This window comes from Saccoglossus kowalevskii, chromosome 18 (assembly GCF_978046115.1).
Source record: "Saccoglossus kowalevskii chromosome 18, keSacKowa6.1, whole genome shotgun sequence".
Classification (NCBI taxonomy): domain Eukaryota; kingdom Metazoa; phylum Hemichordata; class Enteropneusta; family Harrimaniidae; genus Saccoglossus; species Saccoglossus kowalevskii.
The window spans coordinates 18,798,525-18,816,400 of NC_140658.1; the positions used below are offsets into that span (position 1 = coordinate 18,798,525).

General features: G+C 34.0%; 1 protein-coding gene across 2 annotated transcripts in view; it reads left to right on the forward strand.

Moving 5' to 3' along the window:
- Positions 1 to 6,668: 6,668 nt before the first annotated feature.
- Positions 6,669 to 17,876, forward strand: part of LOC100367705 (serine/threonine-protein kinase MAK-like) — a 38,476-nt gene continuing 27,268 nt past the window's right edge. For both annotated transcript variants that reach the window (XM_006811040.3, XM_085493248.1), the window contains exons 1-2: positions 6,669 to 6,778; positions 14,850 to 15,193. In XM_006811040.3, coding sequence (XP_006811103.1) covers positions 15,093 to 15,193 — 101 coding nt within the window. In that variant the 5' untranslated portion in view covers positions 6,669 to 6,778; positions 14,850 to 15,092. The remainder of the gene's footprint in view (positions 6,779 to 14,849; positions 15,194 to 17,876) is intronic.

A 17,876-nucleotide genomic window follows, 5' to 3' on the forward strand; every position in this document is an offset into this window, starting at 1 on the left:
AATTTAAATATTTAAATTAGCCTACGTTTAGCTTTTCCACAGATATTTCAATAACCATTTCAATGAAACCTTATACATAGTTAAAATCATGCATATCAATTACCCGATTTGCATAAATTTGTACTCCTGTGTGTGAAGCCTACAATGGGACACTTTACAGTTAGTGTCTGTATGTGTGTGTCTGTCTATTCCACAGATATCTCAAGAACCATATGTTGGTTCAATGTGCAGATTTGATTAGTTTTTGGTTATAATTCATGCATATTAATTACCTAATTTGCCTAATAATTATACAATTTTAAGCATTTTCACTTGTACTATTTAACAGATTTCAATGAAACTTGGTATATAGATGGCCTGGGATATTGTGCAGGTCTGATTAATTTTTGATTGAAATTCTTTGCATATTAATTTACCTAATTTGTATATAAATTAGTCAATTTTTCTTATTTCCACCAATATCTCAAGCACTAATCAGATTCAATGAAACTTGGTCCATAAATGTTCTGGGATAAGTCATATACATGTTCAGTTTAGGATTAAATTTTGTGCTACCTAATTTGCATAAATAAACCAATTTATAGGTGCTCCACAGATCAGAACTTGACTACCACTCATCAAATTCTTACAAAACTGGGCTGGGTACATAAGTGCTTTTGGATAATCCACAGATCTGAACTTCAGGGTTGAGATTCATGCATATTAATTACCTACTTAGTATAAATAGTTCATGTATCCTTAATATGCATAACTGTGATGTACTAAGCACTGCTGCAGATAGTGACATGCAAATGGTGCTGTAATAAAGGCATCTGGCAATGTGATAATGTATCAGATGACTTTATATGGTCATGTGACCTCAATAATATGAATAACTAATACTTTAAAGCGGGGGAGTCGTCACCTGCGCATGCGTCATATGGACATAGCGTGTCAATGTTTACAAACAAGCATCTACCCATGAGCCTTTGCGTTTTTGGCGCGTGTTGTTATCGTCGCGGCACACAATTCCCGCGCGTGCGCAGGTGTAGATGGGACATGCAACTTGTGCTATAATTTTGTGGTCTGACAAGATATATGACCAAAATATCAAGTCATCATATATGGTCATTATTTATAACTGTTACCTGGAACCAACTCTGATCTTTTCTTACATTTTGTTAACTTTGTAATGCTGCATTTGCTTTATTTGAAGCATATGTGCTTACTGTGAATATAAAGACAAGTCTAGGTTCAAAATAAAATATATTTCAATGATTTTGCATGCAATAAACACAATTATTGCTTCTAATATAATAAATACGGTATTCATTATTTGTATGCCATGTCTGCAATACTTTCAACACACGAGAGTTCTTCCTGAGTCTACTGATATCTCAAGTACAGTCAGTTTTCAATGAAATTTTGTAGATAGATAACTGACAGATGCAAATAAGCTGAGAAGTGAAATACATACATTTGTAGAAATTATGCAACTTTCTTCAAAATAAGTAGTCAGATTGAAAACTAAACTTGGTGCATTGAAAAATCACACATCGTAAACCAGTCATCTGTAAAATCAAATTTATTCATTTTGCTTCAATAATATTTGTTGTTAGTATTATATAAACACATTAAAAAACTATTATAGACACATTGTACAGCTATATTAGTCACATGCATGCCTTTGTTTGAACGGCTCTTTTAAAATTTCGAAGTAATTCATTTTATAATATAACCTATTTTTGCTTCTTGTACCTACAATAACATTCTCTCAAACAAGTTTTAAACATGTTTCTGAGTGATATGAGGTTTATGAGCAGTGGCGGCGGCACATGGGGGCAGATATACAAGAAATAGCGTTTCAGGGGGTTTAGATTTCAACATGTTTAAAGCGCGGTAGTCGTCGCGCTGTGCATGTGCGAGATATATGGGTCTCATATAAACAAATGTGGCGACTTTGACTGTTGCGCAAATCAACGGGTATGAACTGAGACATGTCCAAGCTTTAATTAGATAATTTTCATGTTATTGGAAGGTATCAAGGAGTCACCGTCGGTAATCAGTGCACATCTTGCCTAAGTCAAACCTCATACTTGTGATTTCCATTTGAAGAGCGCATTGAATGTCAAGTAAGCAAATAACACCGAATAAACGGCAAGGTAAAGACTATGTCTAATAATAGTAAATACGTACTGCGTGCGTGACTCGAACCGGCGCTCGCGTACGGCACCTAATCGCCTAGCTTCACGCCACTACACGTCTTCCCCTCGGCCACCGGGCATCCCCAAAAAAGGATGCTTAATAACCGAGCGCAGCGCGACGACTACCGCGCTTTAAGGGGAGCATGGCCCTGGACCCCATAATAACACGGTGAACAGATCTCGTCCATCCATATAAAGTTTTGTGCCGCCTCTTCTGAAGAGCTCTTTTCTGACACATCCAATCATTCAAATGCGTTTGTAGTTTTTTAACACAGTAAAAAAAAACAATTTTAAACATGTTTTGGCTTCTCATTTGGTGAGAGATTTCATTTCAGTTTTGTTTACTATTTCATTTCAATGACTTGTTGTTCAATGCATTTCTTTGCTTGGTGAAGTCCGTCTTGTGGTGTACGTTTGGAAGGTACTTGAGATCTTGAAATGGTATTGGTCTCGGATTTAGTAACTCACCTCACCACTTGAATCAATGTACAGCCACGTATCGTTGTTCATGTTACAACCAGGTTATTCAGGTTAGAAGTATGGTCATATTATACCCCGATGTTTTTGATTTCATTCACTCTTATTCAAATGCGCTGAACCAACTTTTATTCGATGTATACACTTTTTTTAGGGCGATTTTTTGATGGTACTGCGACTTGCTTATAAGTCTTGTTGCAAAAACGTGATGATCCTTTTTTGCAAACACTGCACTATTTTGTATTTTAGCCATTTTTCTCGTTTTATTTATTTCGCCAAAACAAAAACACTAAATAGATGTAAGAAAGTCTATATGATGCTTTACTTTAAAAAATGTTCATGTTTCTTGTTCTGTGTGAATAAATTAAGTGAATTGTACATCAATAAGGGTCAGCAAGGGATATTTTCGTAAGCTGTAATCAATTGTGTTTATTTTCGTAATAATATAATTTAAATAAATAAAAAACGTAAATTCGAAGACATGGGAAAGTTGTAAAATGTAATCGGCTATTTTATTCGTCCGTAATTTGTACAAAAATCTTATTTTTTGTAAGCGTATAAAGCATTTTATTTAATTTCCAATTTTGATTCTTAAGGTAGAAGCGTACTCATATTTTTGAGAAATTTTGTCATAAATCGCATGACAATGTTCATTGGTTTATTATGTAAAATCATGGAACTATTGTCCCATGGCACCATAAAATAGCATTCTATTGTGTGTTACAGTGACGTATTTTGAGAAACTTGTCCTAATTTTTTTCAAAAATAGCTATTTTTAGAACAATTCCATAGAGCGCAATGTTAAACAAAAATTGCATTTTTCAACACTTTTTAAAACCCAGATTTTTGAAAAAATTCTGGAAAACAAAAAGAAGGCCATTATTAACAATATATTATTTTTGCAGCCTATGTCACCAGCCTACAATTTGAGATATGGCATAATATCTCTGCCATAGGAACCTATGGTAAAAGCACTATAATACTGCTAAAATGGACGCTATCCACTATAATTAGACGTAGTATTTACCTTGCCGTTTATTCGGTGTTATTTGCTTAAAATACAACCATGATTATCTCGAAAATTAATCTGGTGACCCACATTTTTTTCAAAGTCAATATTCTTATATTGCCCGGAAGTACAAAATATTAAAAAATGAATAAATTCTGGGTTTTTGAAATCATGAGTAGGCATCTACCTTAAACACAAATTATCAAGTATATTATTAAAATGTTAAAGGGGAACCGCTCAATCCCATGGATTGCACCAAAGAATCATGGGACACTATTGTTTATGTTGTTTACAATGTTAATCTATCTTTTGTTATCCATTGTTATTTTAATCCAGAAAGTAAATTTGTTGTAAAATTAATCTTAACTGGAAGGTGCCCCTTTAAGTGTAATTATGAATTTGCTTGAATTTTATTTCTTTTAACCTGTACCAGCTATCCCCCCTTACCCCCCGCCACCAATGTATGATGAACGATGTTTATTTATTCGTCTGTACATACGTTTATTATGTAAAACTTGTGTCATGTCACGTGATGTGATGACGTCATTAATAATTTGATTATATCGTTATATCGATAGTTTTCCATTTTCTATAGAAGAGGGATGCGAAACGGGGGCGTTTCCTCTGTTGACATGTTGCTTGTAATCATCTATACTGATTCATTGTTAATTGGTGTCACTGACCTTGAACAAACTTGCCCGAAAATGGGTTAGAAAAAGTATAAGTATACATTTAAAAGTATACATGTACACGGTCGTTTTTAGTGACCGTGGACCATAACAACGGAAATAAAATGTTGTGACAGATAACTGATATGTTACGACCATTGGTGTTTGTTTTGTTTAACCCAAGTTAAAGCACGGTAGTCGTCGCGCAGCGGTTGTTCGAATTTCATGTAAATAAACAATGTATTTTACACACGTTGTATACGTCGCTATGAGTCCCATATCGAACAGGACGCGGCACGACGACTGTCGCCCTTTAATATAATTATAAATTACATGGTTTATTATAAGAGAGATACATCAGACATCCTAATTTATTTTGTGTTCTAACCATTCTTCCATAGAATCCAATTCCTTCGGACTACGTACCCAGTGCCATGATAATTTTTCCTAAAAACTGTACATAATCCAAATATGGTTAATGTGTAAAAATGGTCTATATCAAGAGTTTGAATTCGTACTTGTCACAGTCGCCTGTAACATTTATACGTGGGGGCACAGACCGAAATAATGTGTCTTCAACCTCAGATCGGGGGGGGGGGCAGTTGATACATAGCTAGGTAGGGAGGTGCCCCTGAGTGCTCAAAAGTGTGTGACCATTTTTATACCTGGATAGCTGCAAAATCTATACCCATATTTATACCAAAGTACCATTACTGTCATTACTGTTTATTCCAAATAAAACAGTTACCGTATTTGCTCTATTAGAAGAGCATCTCCAATAGAAGCACATGTAAGCCAACAGTTGCATTGTATATTGATTTATTAAAATATGTATTTTGATCATAGAAATACCTCTGTCACTTACATAAGAGCATATTATTAATATAATGTTTCCGGGTTGATATGGATATATATGGATCTGAGGCTGGGATTTGAGGTGAAGATATTCGCTCGTATACGGACCGACCCATAAGTATACCAAATCGGAAAAATATAACCGATATTTATACCTATCTTGACCAGAAATAAGGCCAATACTTATACCTAAAATCTAAAAAAACAAAACGAGACCCATTTCAGGGGCACGTCCCCATTAGGCAAGTTATATGTAACGGGGGAGGGGGGGGCATCTAATGCGTATTGCATCTAATGCGGACGTATTGCACAGAGCGTTTTGCAGCGCCACCACGGGTCCTCGCTTGCCTTTCTGTGTTGTTATAAGTGACTGCACTTTTGCCGTTTATAGAATGAAGTCGGTAGAAACATTCAAAATAATTGTGAATCAAATCTTTAATGAAATGTCGAAGTAAGCCGTACTTCCAATTTGTGAATTAAAATGAAGACATTCAGCCTATGAGAGGTCCAGATTCTTAGCATGAAATTATAGAAAGAACCAGCGTATTTTAAAGTTTTTCAGCACGCCGTTTTCTGAGCAGTCTGAATTGTCAACATTTAAACGATTAGATTTATGTTTGTAGACCCTTATTTACCAAATGAATGTTGAACAAGATATGTGTTTTCTGATTAATATTTTCATTTGTTTTCTTCTAAAAATGTGAAATTTCACTTATGAATCTCATCAATTGACGCATTATAACAAAAAACAAAAAACAAAAAAAACAAAAAACATAAGCATGACAACAATTATAAATCCCTTCCTCTAGTGTCAGAGCACTTCTGTGACGTCAAAATGACGTACTAGTCACGGTATATGGATGAAGGCAATGTAGTTTGAATTAACAATTCTGTTTTGGTTGGTTGTGTAGTTTTTCGTCATCAGGATTATAGTTAAATCTCTAAAAAGCACAGTCTTTAATGATGGACGACTGCAGATCTAAACGATATCGACACCAATTTACATCACCAAAGTGCTTCATAGGGAATGTGTATTTGGTTAGTTCGTACCTGACTCGGTTTTCTTACGGTATACTAAATCAAACAGAAAGTTGTAAACATTTGAGATAAATGCATGTATTTAATGCAAAAAACTGTTCACTGTCCGGAACAAATGAGTCAAAATCAAAATCAAAGGAGTCAAAATCTGTTTAAGGCTTTTCTGATAGCCGAAAATCCTAATACTAATAGAAACTTTTTGAAATAGTTAAACATTTATTAATCAAGAGAATATACTAGTAATGGGTATTGCGTATAAAATGTAACAGAATTAAACAGAATTAAAGTTTCAGAATTCAAGCAAGCAATCTATCGTGTAGATAATTAATTTATACAAAATAATAATATTCTCTCTGCGCGCCGCATTGCGAACATAAAATTTACAGCCCGACCAACCCATCGAACAATGGAATCACCCTGCGAATGTGGATATCACGTGACCAATCACATAGTCCACTACTAACAGGCAGTAGAGTTCCAGGTGTAATCCCGTTTCGTATCCTACCGATGGTTTTGAGGAATTTTACTACATTCCGACTGGATTCAAGGTGGGTTGTGGTATCTTGAACATCTTAACTCTAGACGTACTTACTGTTTAGTATCAGATATGTATAGTTCTCGTTGGAGAGAACGTTTGCACGAGGGAACCTGTGTTCGATGGAGGCGATGATGACGCGAACCTACGGTGAGCTGCCTTGGGAAACCCACAATAAACAATTCAAAACATTGCCTTCTATCTCTGATTATTCGACATATTATGCCAATCCCCTGCCACCGGTTTTACGTGGACTCGACGAATGTGTTTACGGTGGATTGTGTCCAGTATTTAAGTAAAACAGGGTCGGGGTTTTCTAATGTTTCGATTCGGCAACTCGTCTGGTTGTTGTGTGGCAACAGATCTTACAATGAAAAACAGTTTTTAACAAAGGCATATATCCCGTATACTTTTATTCTTCGTGGTTATTCCGATAATTTTAGTCATGGTAATATTTCTGCCAGCAATGTATAATTTGACAGTTATATTTGCCTAATGTATTAGTCTGGAAGTCATCCATAATTTTTGTATTAAAACTATTTAATTTCACTGTCATTTACATTTTAAAAATTTACCGAGTATAATTAATTTTATTTCGATATTTTATTGTTATAAAGTTACTCTGAACCAGATATTTATCAAATATAATGCAGTGTCTTTTTAAATATTTGTAAACTTAGCCCTAAGAATGTTGACCTTTTTGACCCGAACGATGGTATGGGTTTGGTTTTGTCCAACATGTCACGCCTTTGGCCATGATAAATGGTAGGCCTTGTTGGTTCACTTTTCAGTGTTTACTGTAAATACCAGGGAATGATCTTTCTTTTCTGGTGGTAATTTACTCAAATTTCAATAAACAACTCAGTACCCAATTGTGAATAATAATATTTTGAAAAAGAATATACAGTCTGATAGCTAAATACAAATTTTAAATTCAAAATTTATTTAATATTGCCATAGACTTCTAGGGTCTCTGGAATTTCATTCTGTATCTTCATATTTTTAGTTTGATGTAAAATTCATATAAGAGCCGATATTTGTATATTTGGTGAAGCGCTTTCACTGTGGAAGGATGTATGTCAAAGTTGTCTAAAAACATGCAATTTTAACAATGCAATGGTCATAACAACTGTTCTGTTAGGTGTCATTGAGAAATAGCACTTACCTTTAGTAATTATACTTATTATGTAACAATTTGAGGAACTGTTACCTACTTCATGGTTCGTTTAAACCGTTTCTTATTCTATTCATAAATTAGTATTTTGGTGTTTACAATCAAAATTTAAATCTTGCAGTGGTGTTTTGAAAACATGTGTACTTAATGTTAGAAATTTGTTTATGGGGGTATTTTTCAGGTTGCCAGGGCCCAGGTCTTGGTTTAAAGATACAATTATATCTCTGTTTTTCATTTCATTTCAAATTCATTTTCAAATTTTTGCAACCAGTTTGACAGGTGTGTTGTCTGCCAGACCCTTCATTGCAGATAAGATCTATTGTGTGAATTACTGAGAACCACAGCAGTAATACAAATCAACAACACATACAGACTTATTTTTTCTCCCATATAACTTGCAATGTCTACGCTAATTCACGCTTAAAATATGCCAACTATAAGTCACTAATTACTTATAAATAGATTTTGATCCTCCCAGAGTGAAGCATTAATAAAAATATAGGATCTGACTTTCAAGGCAAAAATATCCAATATCTACGTAATAATCGATGACTTCCTTGTCACTTGTCAGCTCTCCGTGTGTGACTTCCAGGTCTGTAATTGTGTTCTTTTGCGTGTTGATCTTATAATCATGATAATTACAATAATATTATAAATATGAATCATTAATACTTGGATTACCACACCCAGTATGGGATTATTTTATCAATAGAAAATCACTTGAAGTACGGGGGTATAGCTGTTATAAATTAAAATCTAGGAAAGTAAATAAAGAGAAGTGAATACAAAAACAGGTAGTGAACCTTTGGTTTCATTGCAATTTATAAATTTTGTCTTATTTATCAAGATTACTTTTGAGTTTTTTACATGTGTTGATATATTATCGCATATAACAGTAGCAATATTTTGTGTCAAAATTATTTGTTGTTATTTGTATTACCGGGGTAGTCAACAGTATGTGAACGTTTTTGTTCACTGTATTGAGTTATTATATCTTTGCCATAGGAAACAATAGTGAAATTCTCTAGAACACTTACAGACAAAGCATGCTATTTTGTCCCTGTTTTGGGCATAGTTCGAAATCAGGCACTATAAATTTGGGGTCTGTTCGTGCATGTGTCCGAAGCCATATCTCGGACATGCTGTGACCAAACTCATTCAAATTCACTGGACAGGTCAATTTTTTTCAAATTTTGTATTATGATTATGCATATTTGGTTACAGGTGCACATCAATTTGTTTTAGAGATTCAAACCAAAATGGCTGAATGGCAGCCATTTTGTTTTTATTCATGTCTGTGCTGATTCCTGACTTCTACAAATGCAAGTTTCTGAAAACTTTATTCACGTATCCACAGAAAGTTTGACATTTAACCTGCCGAAAATCTGTCTCAAACATTTTGGAATTTTAATCTACGATTGTACTTGCACAGTCTACTGTCAGTGTGTATACAAGGCAGTTCACTGCATACACACTTGCAGCAACAAGATACAAGTTAGTCCAGTGCTTAAACTACATTATACAACCTTGGTGTGAGGGGTGCTGTAAAACTTGCGGTTCAGGTAATGCACTATATTTATGCAATGGAAAAAAATCCCTTATCACAATTACAGTTTATGCATCACCATTTAGAGTTCTATTGCTAAACATTACCGGGTAATATATTAAGAGATAAAAATGTGCACTGCAACTTGGTTGTTTCACGGTCTGATCTAAATTTCAGTAGTTTTGCATAAAGTGGTTAAAACTTGTCATTTTAACATACGTTTCTCCGATTTATCACTTTATTATTGGTTGCCCATTACATTTTTCATCCAGTGAACCAAATATTTTCTTCAACAACAGAATACATCACAATAGCCGCAAAATAATCCTCTCCATAACTGTGAACGAGTGATGGACTTTGTATTTAATACAAAACTGGGACCATGCATTCTCAGTGCTTGTTTCACTTTGTATTACTTATCAATTTTCTCTGAACTGAGTACGATGACCTCATATTTTTATTTTCATTTTCTTAATCCTTGTAACATAATATGTAAAAATAAAGAAAATAACAATATTTTTACTTTTGTTTAGCATTCTACTTTAAATGTTAATCTTACATCTATATTTATGTTTTCTTGAGGTTTATTGTTTTGTTGATTGGAATAACAGTGAATGTCCACTTACATTTTGAAATCAACAGAACTCATGGTTGTACAAACAAAACAAAATACAAATGGATGGTTGAAGGTCCTAACGCAACATTCAATGCATACCTAAATTAGCCACTAATATTGTAGATGTTGCAGGGAATAATTGTTGTGTTTGTCCTTAGAAACGACTACACTACCTTGCTTTTTCATTGAAAACAATAGAAGATATTGTTTTATGTTCTATTTTGGTGGCACATCGTAAATCAACACAGCAAGCTGTTGGATTCACATGTACATGTAGATTACCTGGCATCAACAGCAACGTGCTATTATATGCAGTCTGTGTCACGATATGTCACACAAAAGTTTTTCCCCTGAAGGCTCATGTCATTGCTTGTAATTTGATGCCACAGTGGTCAATGTTTCTGTTTTTAGTCAATTTTAAATATAGTAACTACATGTATATAGAATACTTTATTATCACTGGGAATTTATTTTCTACTTAATGGGCGCTGCACTCACTAGAATAGCTAGCTTTGAGGTCATTCTTATGCTTTATTAGAGTCCTGTGTCTAATATACGTAAGTATTTGATGGTCAAAATTACGCACTAAACATTCAATTTCAATAATTTCAGCACATCTAAATTTTAATGGCCGCCTTGGCTTGCCGCTTCCCAATTTTTGTTTGCTAATGCTTTTTAGTTGTGGATTGACAAAGATTCTCCTCTTCGAGCTGCCCTAATTCAGAATTTAACATTGAATTCCAATGAATGTTCCTGTATTTCCCGCAGTTTTCATCCATTAGTCCAAAGAGTCCAATAAAGCTTTATGAATAGTTGCAAACATAAAGCTCTCTACAGTAGTTTCCTCAAAAATGAAGCCATCACTCATTTCTGAACATTTTTTGTTAGTCCCCGTTCGGACGCAGTCCGAAAACGGGGACTTATGTTTTGCCCCGTGTGCGTCTGTCCGTGCGTCCGTGCGTCCGTGATCACCTGTATCTCGAACATGCATGGACCGATTAAGTTCAAACTTCACTCATACATCACACATTATATGGGACATATGCACATGCATTTTTTTCATGATCCGATTAACGATAGCCGAATAGCGGCCATTTTAAGGCCGAAAATGCATCAAAATCGCACATTTTCACCATTCCTGACCCGGATCTCAGTTATGCATGGACGGATTTTGTTCAAATTTGGTACATACATTAAACATAATAGGACCTTGATGCACGTCATTTTTTTTTGGATCGGGTTCGAAATGGCCGACTGGCGGCCATTTTGTTTTAAAGAATTCAGTTCTGGATCCGTATCTGAGACATGCTTGGATTGATCAAGTTCAAACTTCACACACACAAGGTACATCATGTCACAAATATGTATGTGCATTTGTTTCATGATCTCATTAACGATAGCCAAATGGCGGCCACTTTAAGGCCGAAAATGCATTGAAATCGCACATTTTCACCATTCCGGACCCGGATCTCAGTTATGCATGGACGGATTTCATTCAAATTTGGTACATACATTAAACATAATAGGACCTTGATGCAGGTCATTTTTTTTTTCGGATCAAGTTCGAAATAGCCGACTGGCGTCCATTTTGTTTTAAAGAATTCAGTTCTGGATCCGTATCCGAGACATGTCTGAATTGATCAAGTTCAAACTTCACACACACAAGGTACATCATGTCACAAATATGTATGTGCATTTGTTTCATGATCTCATTAACGATAGCCAAATGGGGGCCGCTTTAAGGCCGAAAATGCATTGAAATCGCACATTTTCACCATTCCGGACCCAGATCTCAGTTATGCATGGACGGATTTCATTCAAATTTGGTACATACATTAAACATAATAGGACCTTGATGCATGTCTTTTTTTTTTTCGGATCAAGTTCGAAATAGCCGACTGGCGGCCATTTTGTTTTAAAGAATTCAGTTCTGGATCCGTATCCGAGACATGTCTGGATTGATCAAGTTCAAACTTCACACACACAAGGTACATCATGTCACAAATATGTATATGCATTTGTTTCATGATCTCATTAACGATAGCCAAATGGGGGCCGCTTTAAGGCCGAAAATGCATTGAAATCGCACATTTTCACCATTCCGGACCCGTATCTCAGTTATGCATGGATGGATTTTGTTCAAATTTGGTACATACATTAAACATAATAGGACCTTGATGCACGTCTTTTTTTTTCGGATCAAGTTCGAAATGGCCGACTGGCGGCCATTTTGTTAAAGAATTCAGTTCTGGATCCGTATCCAAGACATGTCTGGATTGATAAAGTTCAAACTTCACACACACATGGTACATCATGTCACAAATAGATATGTGCATTTGTTTCATGATCTGCTTAACAATAGCGGAATGATGGCCATTTTAAGGCCGAAAATGCATCAAAATCACGTATTTTCACAATTCCAGAACCGGATCTCAGTCATGCATGGATGGATTTTGTTCAGATTTAGCACAATGTGTTGTACATATGCAGGTGCATTTCGGTCATGATCTGCTTTGAATGTATACGTCACTCAAATATGAACGGAACGGGGACGTGTCATTGACAATGACTTGTTTTTTCTACTTCCTTTGTTATTCCCGAATACGATACATAATATTTTTTAACGATTATCATAGAATTTTTGATCATCTACAATTGTCCCAAATTTCTTAATGAATGAATGAATATTGTATTTAAAAAAAAAAATATTTAATTTAAAGATTATTAAGAATGAATGTTTGTATACATCTGTGCGTACAAAGCCCATTTGTCAGTACTTTATATATAATAAAATAGAATTGATTGTGTTTTATTACTTATGAATATATTGGGTTCATCAATAAAAAAAAACAGCCAAACCTATCACCTAGGTGATATGCCTGATTACTCCATCCTTTATTCTTTGACTCCATACAGGTATATTGTTAATTTGGTCATATAATGAGAAAGATAGCCAGTCAATAAAACCAGACACCTTAGACACTCGATTATAATTTTTATGTAAATCCTTGCACATTTACATTTTAAAGATAATTCATCTGTGGTCTTCTGTGGAATTCAGGTGATGATATTTTTGCAACTCATCTAATACCAGCCAATCTATAAACAAAATGTAACAATGAATTCAATATTTAGAACTTTTCACTGAGTGCATCGTTTGTTTGTTTTATGTGTTCTCTTTAAAACATCGTGACTTCTGACCCTTACCTGTTGTCGCCCATCATAAACAAATTTTTTTTTTATATTTAAAATGATTACCACATTTGCTGTAATAGAAACGCGTCATAATACATTTGTTTGTATACTTAATCTTTAAAATATTACTTATTTTGGCCACATCTTCTGTAATTTACGTAAACATATTTTACTAATGGAGCAGATATGGTATAATGCATGTCAGAATCTATATTTAAGCAGCATATGGCATTACATATGCAACTGTGTGGTTCATTCATCCAAATTTGATGATCATTGCAGCTCCCTGTTTATTTTTTCTGGGGCAACACTTGCGCAATCTTGTGCTTACTAGTATGATAGTGCAAGTATTATAAGTGTCATTGCTAAGTTTGTAATTTGATGCTATAAATAATAGATTCAAAATGACCAATTGGCGGCCATTTTGTTTTAAAGAATGAGTTTCTGGAGCTGTATCTTTGACATGCTTTGACTGATCGTGTTCAATCAAATTTAAGATAGCCATTCTGGAACCAGATCTTGGTCATGCATTAATGGATTTTGTTCATACTTGGTACATGTACATACATTGAACATTATGAAACCTTGATGTACATTATTTTGTTTTGCAGGTCAGATTCAAAATAGTCAACTGGTGGCCATTTTGTATGAATGAACACTGTTCTGTAGACATATTTCTGACATGCCCTGACCATTTTCAAACTTTTTGTATACATCACTCATACATGATATCACACATATGCGCATTGTTTGACAGTCTGTTTCTAGATGGTCAAATGGTAGACATTTTAATGTCAATCAAAATCAATCAAAACATTTCTGTCATTACAAATCAAGATCTTGATTATACATAGACAGCTATTGGCTATCTTGATTCGTAGATTCAACATAATATATAAATAATCGGACAATGATGTTTTTTCAGATCTGTTTCAAAATTAACGAATACAAATGCAGTTCTAGAGCCATGTGTCTGACATACATCGACTCATTGCAACCCATTTGCATTTTATACATCATGTCATTTATTTCATGTTCTGATTAAAAATGACTGACTCATTTCAGTTTTGTTTACTATTGCACCAACAGGGACTCTGCCATGACTTGTTTTCTATAATCTTATTATTTTATTTTGAGATAAACTGACATGCTTTCCCATTAAATATCTTGATAAAAATGGACAAATTTGCTCATTTATTTGTTGTAATGTGGCTGGCATGATGTGACTATATTTGGTTGCAAATATGTAGCCTCTTAGTACCAGTATAATATACATTATTAATGTAAATTCTACGATAATATTATTTTTGTGAGTAATTGAAAAAATATGTATGGTTTATTAATTACCCGATAACAATCCAATTATCTTGCTGGTGTTTTCACAGTTAATCGAGTTGTAATAATAGTTGTAAATCGTTTAATTATAAGTCGCTTATTTTTAAGTACCGTCGCTTTCTGTGGAAAATTCAGCATGAGGGATACATGGATGCGATTAACAATGTAATTCTGTCAAAATTGATAGCAGACTAATGACCAATGTTTTTATTTTTCAGATACCACAGAAAAACAAGAACAAGTAAAATCACAAAAAGAACTATCAACCTGTTGGAATTTTCTTCTTAACTCGTATTTATCACCTTATTTATCATCTGCGAAAAACCACAAGATGTACAATTCAACATGTCACGAATAAGGACTAGGTAGAAAAAATAAATCATTGTTTGTTTCCTCGCCCACTGTGATCTGCTATCAGTCGGTACGAGTCTCTGGAATATTTACATTGCTGACTAGACAAGATGAATCGTTACCAGTTTATGAAACAGTTAGGCGATGGGACGTACGGCAGTGTGTTGCTCGGTAAGAGCAACGAAACGGGCGAGATGGTTGCTATTAAAAAGTAAGTATCACTTGAGAGTTTTATTGATTTTAAAATTCAGGACAATTGTTTTTATCAAGCACTAATCAGATAAATACCCAGATGACTGGTAAATTGGATTTCTCCAGAGATTGATTAAACGGAGTCTGAATCAGGAATAGTTTAACATACTGCAGATATAAAAATATTCACTTGGTTTAATTTTTGCGGATTTGGTGCTGCTAGATGGTGTACTTGCTTCGTTATGTAAAGGTACCTGAAGTCAATAATAAGTTATGTTTTATTGATCCAGCATGTAATATGTGGGATCACATATAGAGATATCTTTCTATTACAGAAGTAGAGCAGTACGGTATTCATACATTTGTATTCATTATGTTTTAAGTTGAAGTGAATGATAATCCATTCTGTGGTTATTTGTTGCATCATGCGATAGTTCTAGTTTAAACATTATATAGGGCTACATTGTATCAACAGAATAAACAAAGTTAAACCCAGTGAATAATTAAGCCTTGTTTAGTATTATAAATAAATAAATAAAATGCCTGTACGAGGGAGTGATGTCTCTGATGGAGAGATCTTATGTGCCTCTTATCTCAGCTCCAGTTTTTAAGGACGTGATTGTGCTCAGTATGATCACACCAATGTTGCCAGCTTCCTGAACTGTTAACCATAGATACATTATATATCTGAAAAAAAAAATTGAAAATTCACAAAAAATAGCTTCCTGGGAAAGAAACTGGCTTTTTCTGTTGAATGCAGATTTCAATATTTCTGGCAATAATTGCATTGAGATGGCAAATAGAAAGATAGCATGCCTGCAGCGTTTCTTAGCATGCATTGTCTAACAATCCTTCAACCATTATCAATATAAATTGTTTTCTATGATGTTCATATGTTGATTTTAGTAGATATATCATAATATGGATAAATATAGATAACCAGTATAGTATAGGAGAATTAATTTGATATAAAATTATATACATGCGATATAGAATCTACGGTACATGAAGTATGATTGGAGTGTAAATCAACATTTGTCTAGCTTTCAGCTATCTCATCATAAGCTTAGCTTACTTTCAAAATTACCATATGTCTAAATTATGTAGAATAATGTTCCTGAATATGTTTTATATTACAAACATAAGTAAATAAGTTGAAATTATTGGTGACAATATTGTTTTCATAAAAAAATCAGCTTTTAAGTTAAATTACGCCTGAATTGTACTGTAAAGGACAAATAAAACTTAATTATGCAATATGGGAGAGAACATGTAATTTTAAATATTTTTGTTTGATAATGTATGTTGATGAATATATTGGACTATGATTTTATGATGAAAACATTGTTCTTGTTGTATTCGTTCAGTAAAACATTGTAATTCCTAATACCCATATGCACTAATTGTTTGATATGTATTATTACAATCGATATACATATTTAGTATTTTTGATTTCCATCTAATAAATGCTATTGTATGACCTGCAACCACAAAATTATTAGTTTATACATGTAATAAATTATTATTCAATTTCATTCACATCTGGAAGGTAGTCCTTCTACCTTTCAAGGTTCACAGTATTGAACGACAATGTTAAAAAACATCCGTATTGCATCTTTTTAAGTTTCGTATTTTTCTCGCATGGCAACAACGTTTTGATCTTGAATTTTTCATTTCAATTTTAAAGAGTGTGAGTTGTTACAATGACAATATGGCTGATTGACTTATCCTGCAATTTTCTCTTTACGCAATGTATCACTGAGCAGATGTTTGGTTGCCATGGTTACATCTCTATAAAACAAGTATTAAAGAAAATTCTCCACTGGCATTATTAGTCAAGTATTATGTGACAAGTGATCAATATTTTCTGAGGAGGCATCGACTTACATGTATTTGTATTTCTTTAATGAGCTGATAAGGTCACTGGTTCTAGGCTGAAATATAATCTACCTCCCTTTTTTTCAATGTGCAAAGTACTTCACTGACTTCACCTGGTTTCCGTTTAGCTCTGAAATTTATTTTATTTACAAAGTCATAAAATATTATGTATGTACTTTTAGACCATCCTGATTTTCTAATTATTACCGGTAGTATGTACAAAACACAAAATTGTTATGTATTCTTTAGAAACGTGTATTTCTAAAGATGCAATGAAGTTATTATTATTTTTATTATTAAATCAAATCAAATCAACACAGTTTTTTAGTGTCTTGTACATGATCGTACAGACAGTTTATAGTAACTGAATTTCAGAAAGTTTGTTAGGTTATCAGGAGAATCAAATTCAATATAATTTTCACACACATCAATACATGGTTGTGTACACATGATTGCAAATCAATGCAATGAATGTCTGTGTGTAGCTGCCATTATATAGAGAGCAGACTCACCCCTCCCAGAATGACTGTTTAGCAGCTTCACTGAATATCATTATTGTCACATGGCGTACTATTCAGTTGTTGGGTTTCTTTTAGTTCTGAGTGTCTATCTGGGCACAATGTCTATTCTGACATCAGCGTGTACTGCAGCTGCACTTGTATTGTGGACAGGAAGGCTACTTCTCTACGTGGCAGCTTTCAGACTTGTATAGCCTAGGCATTAAATTTGTGTAACGTTAAAGGTCATCACGTTTTTCAGTTTATTTATACCGGTACATCTACAAATTTCAAGTTTACGATTTTAAAGTGTATGTGGTTCATTGT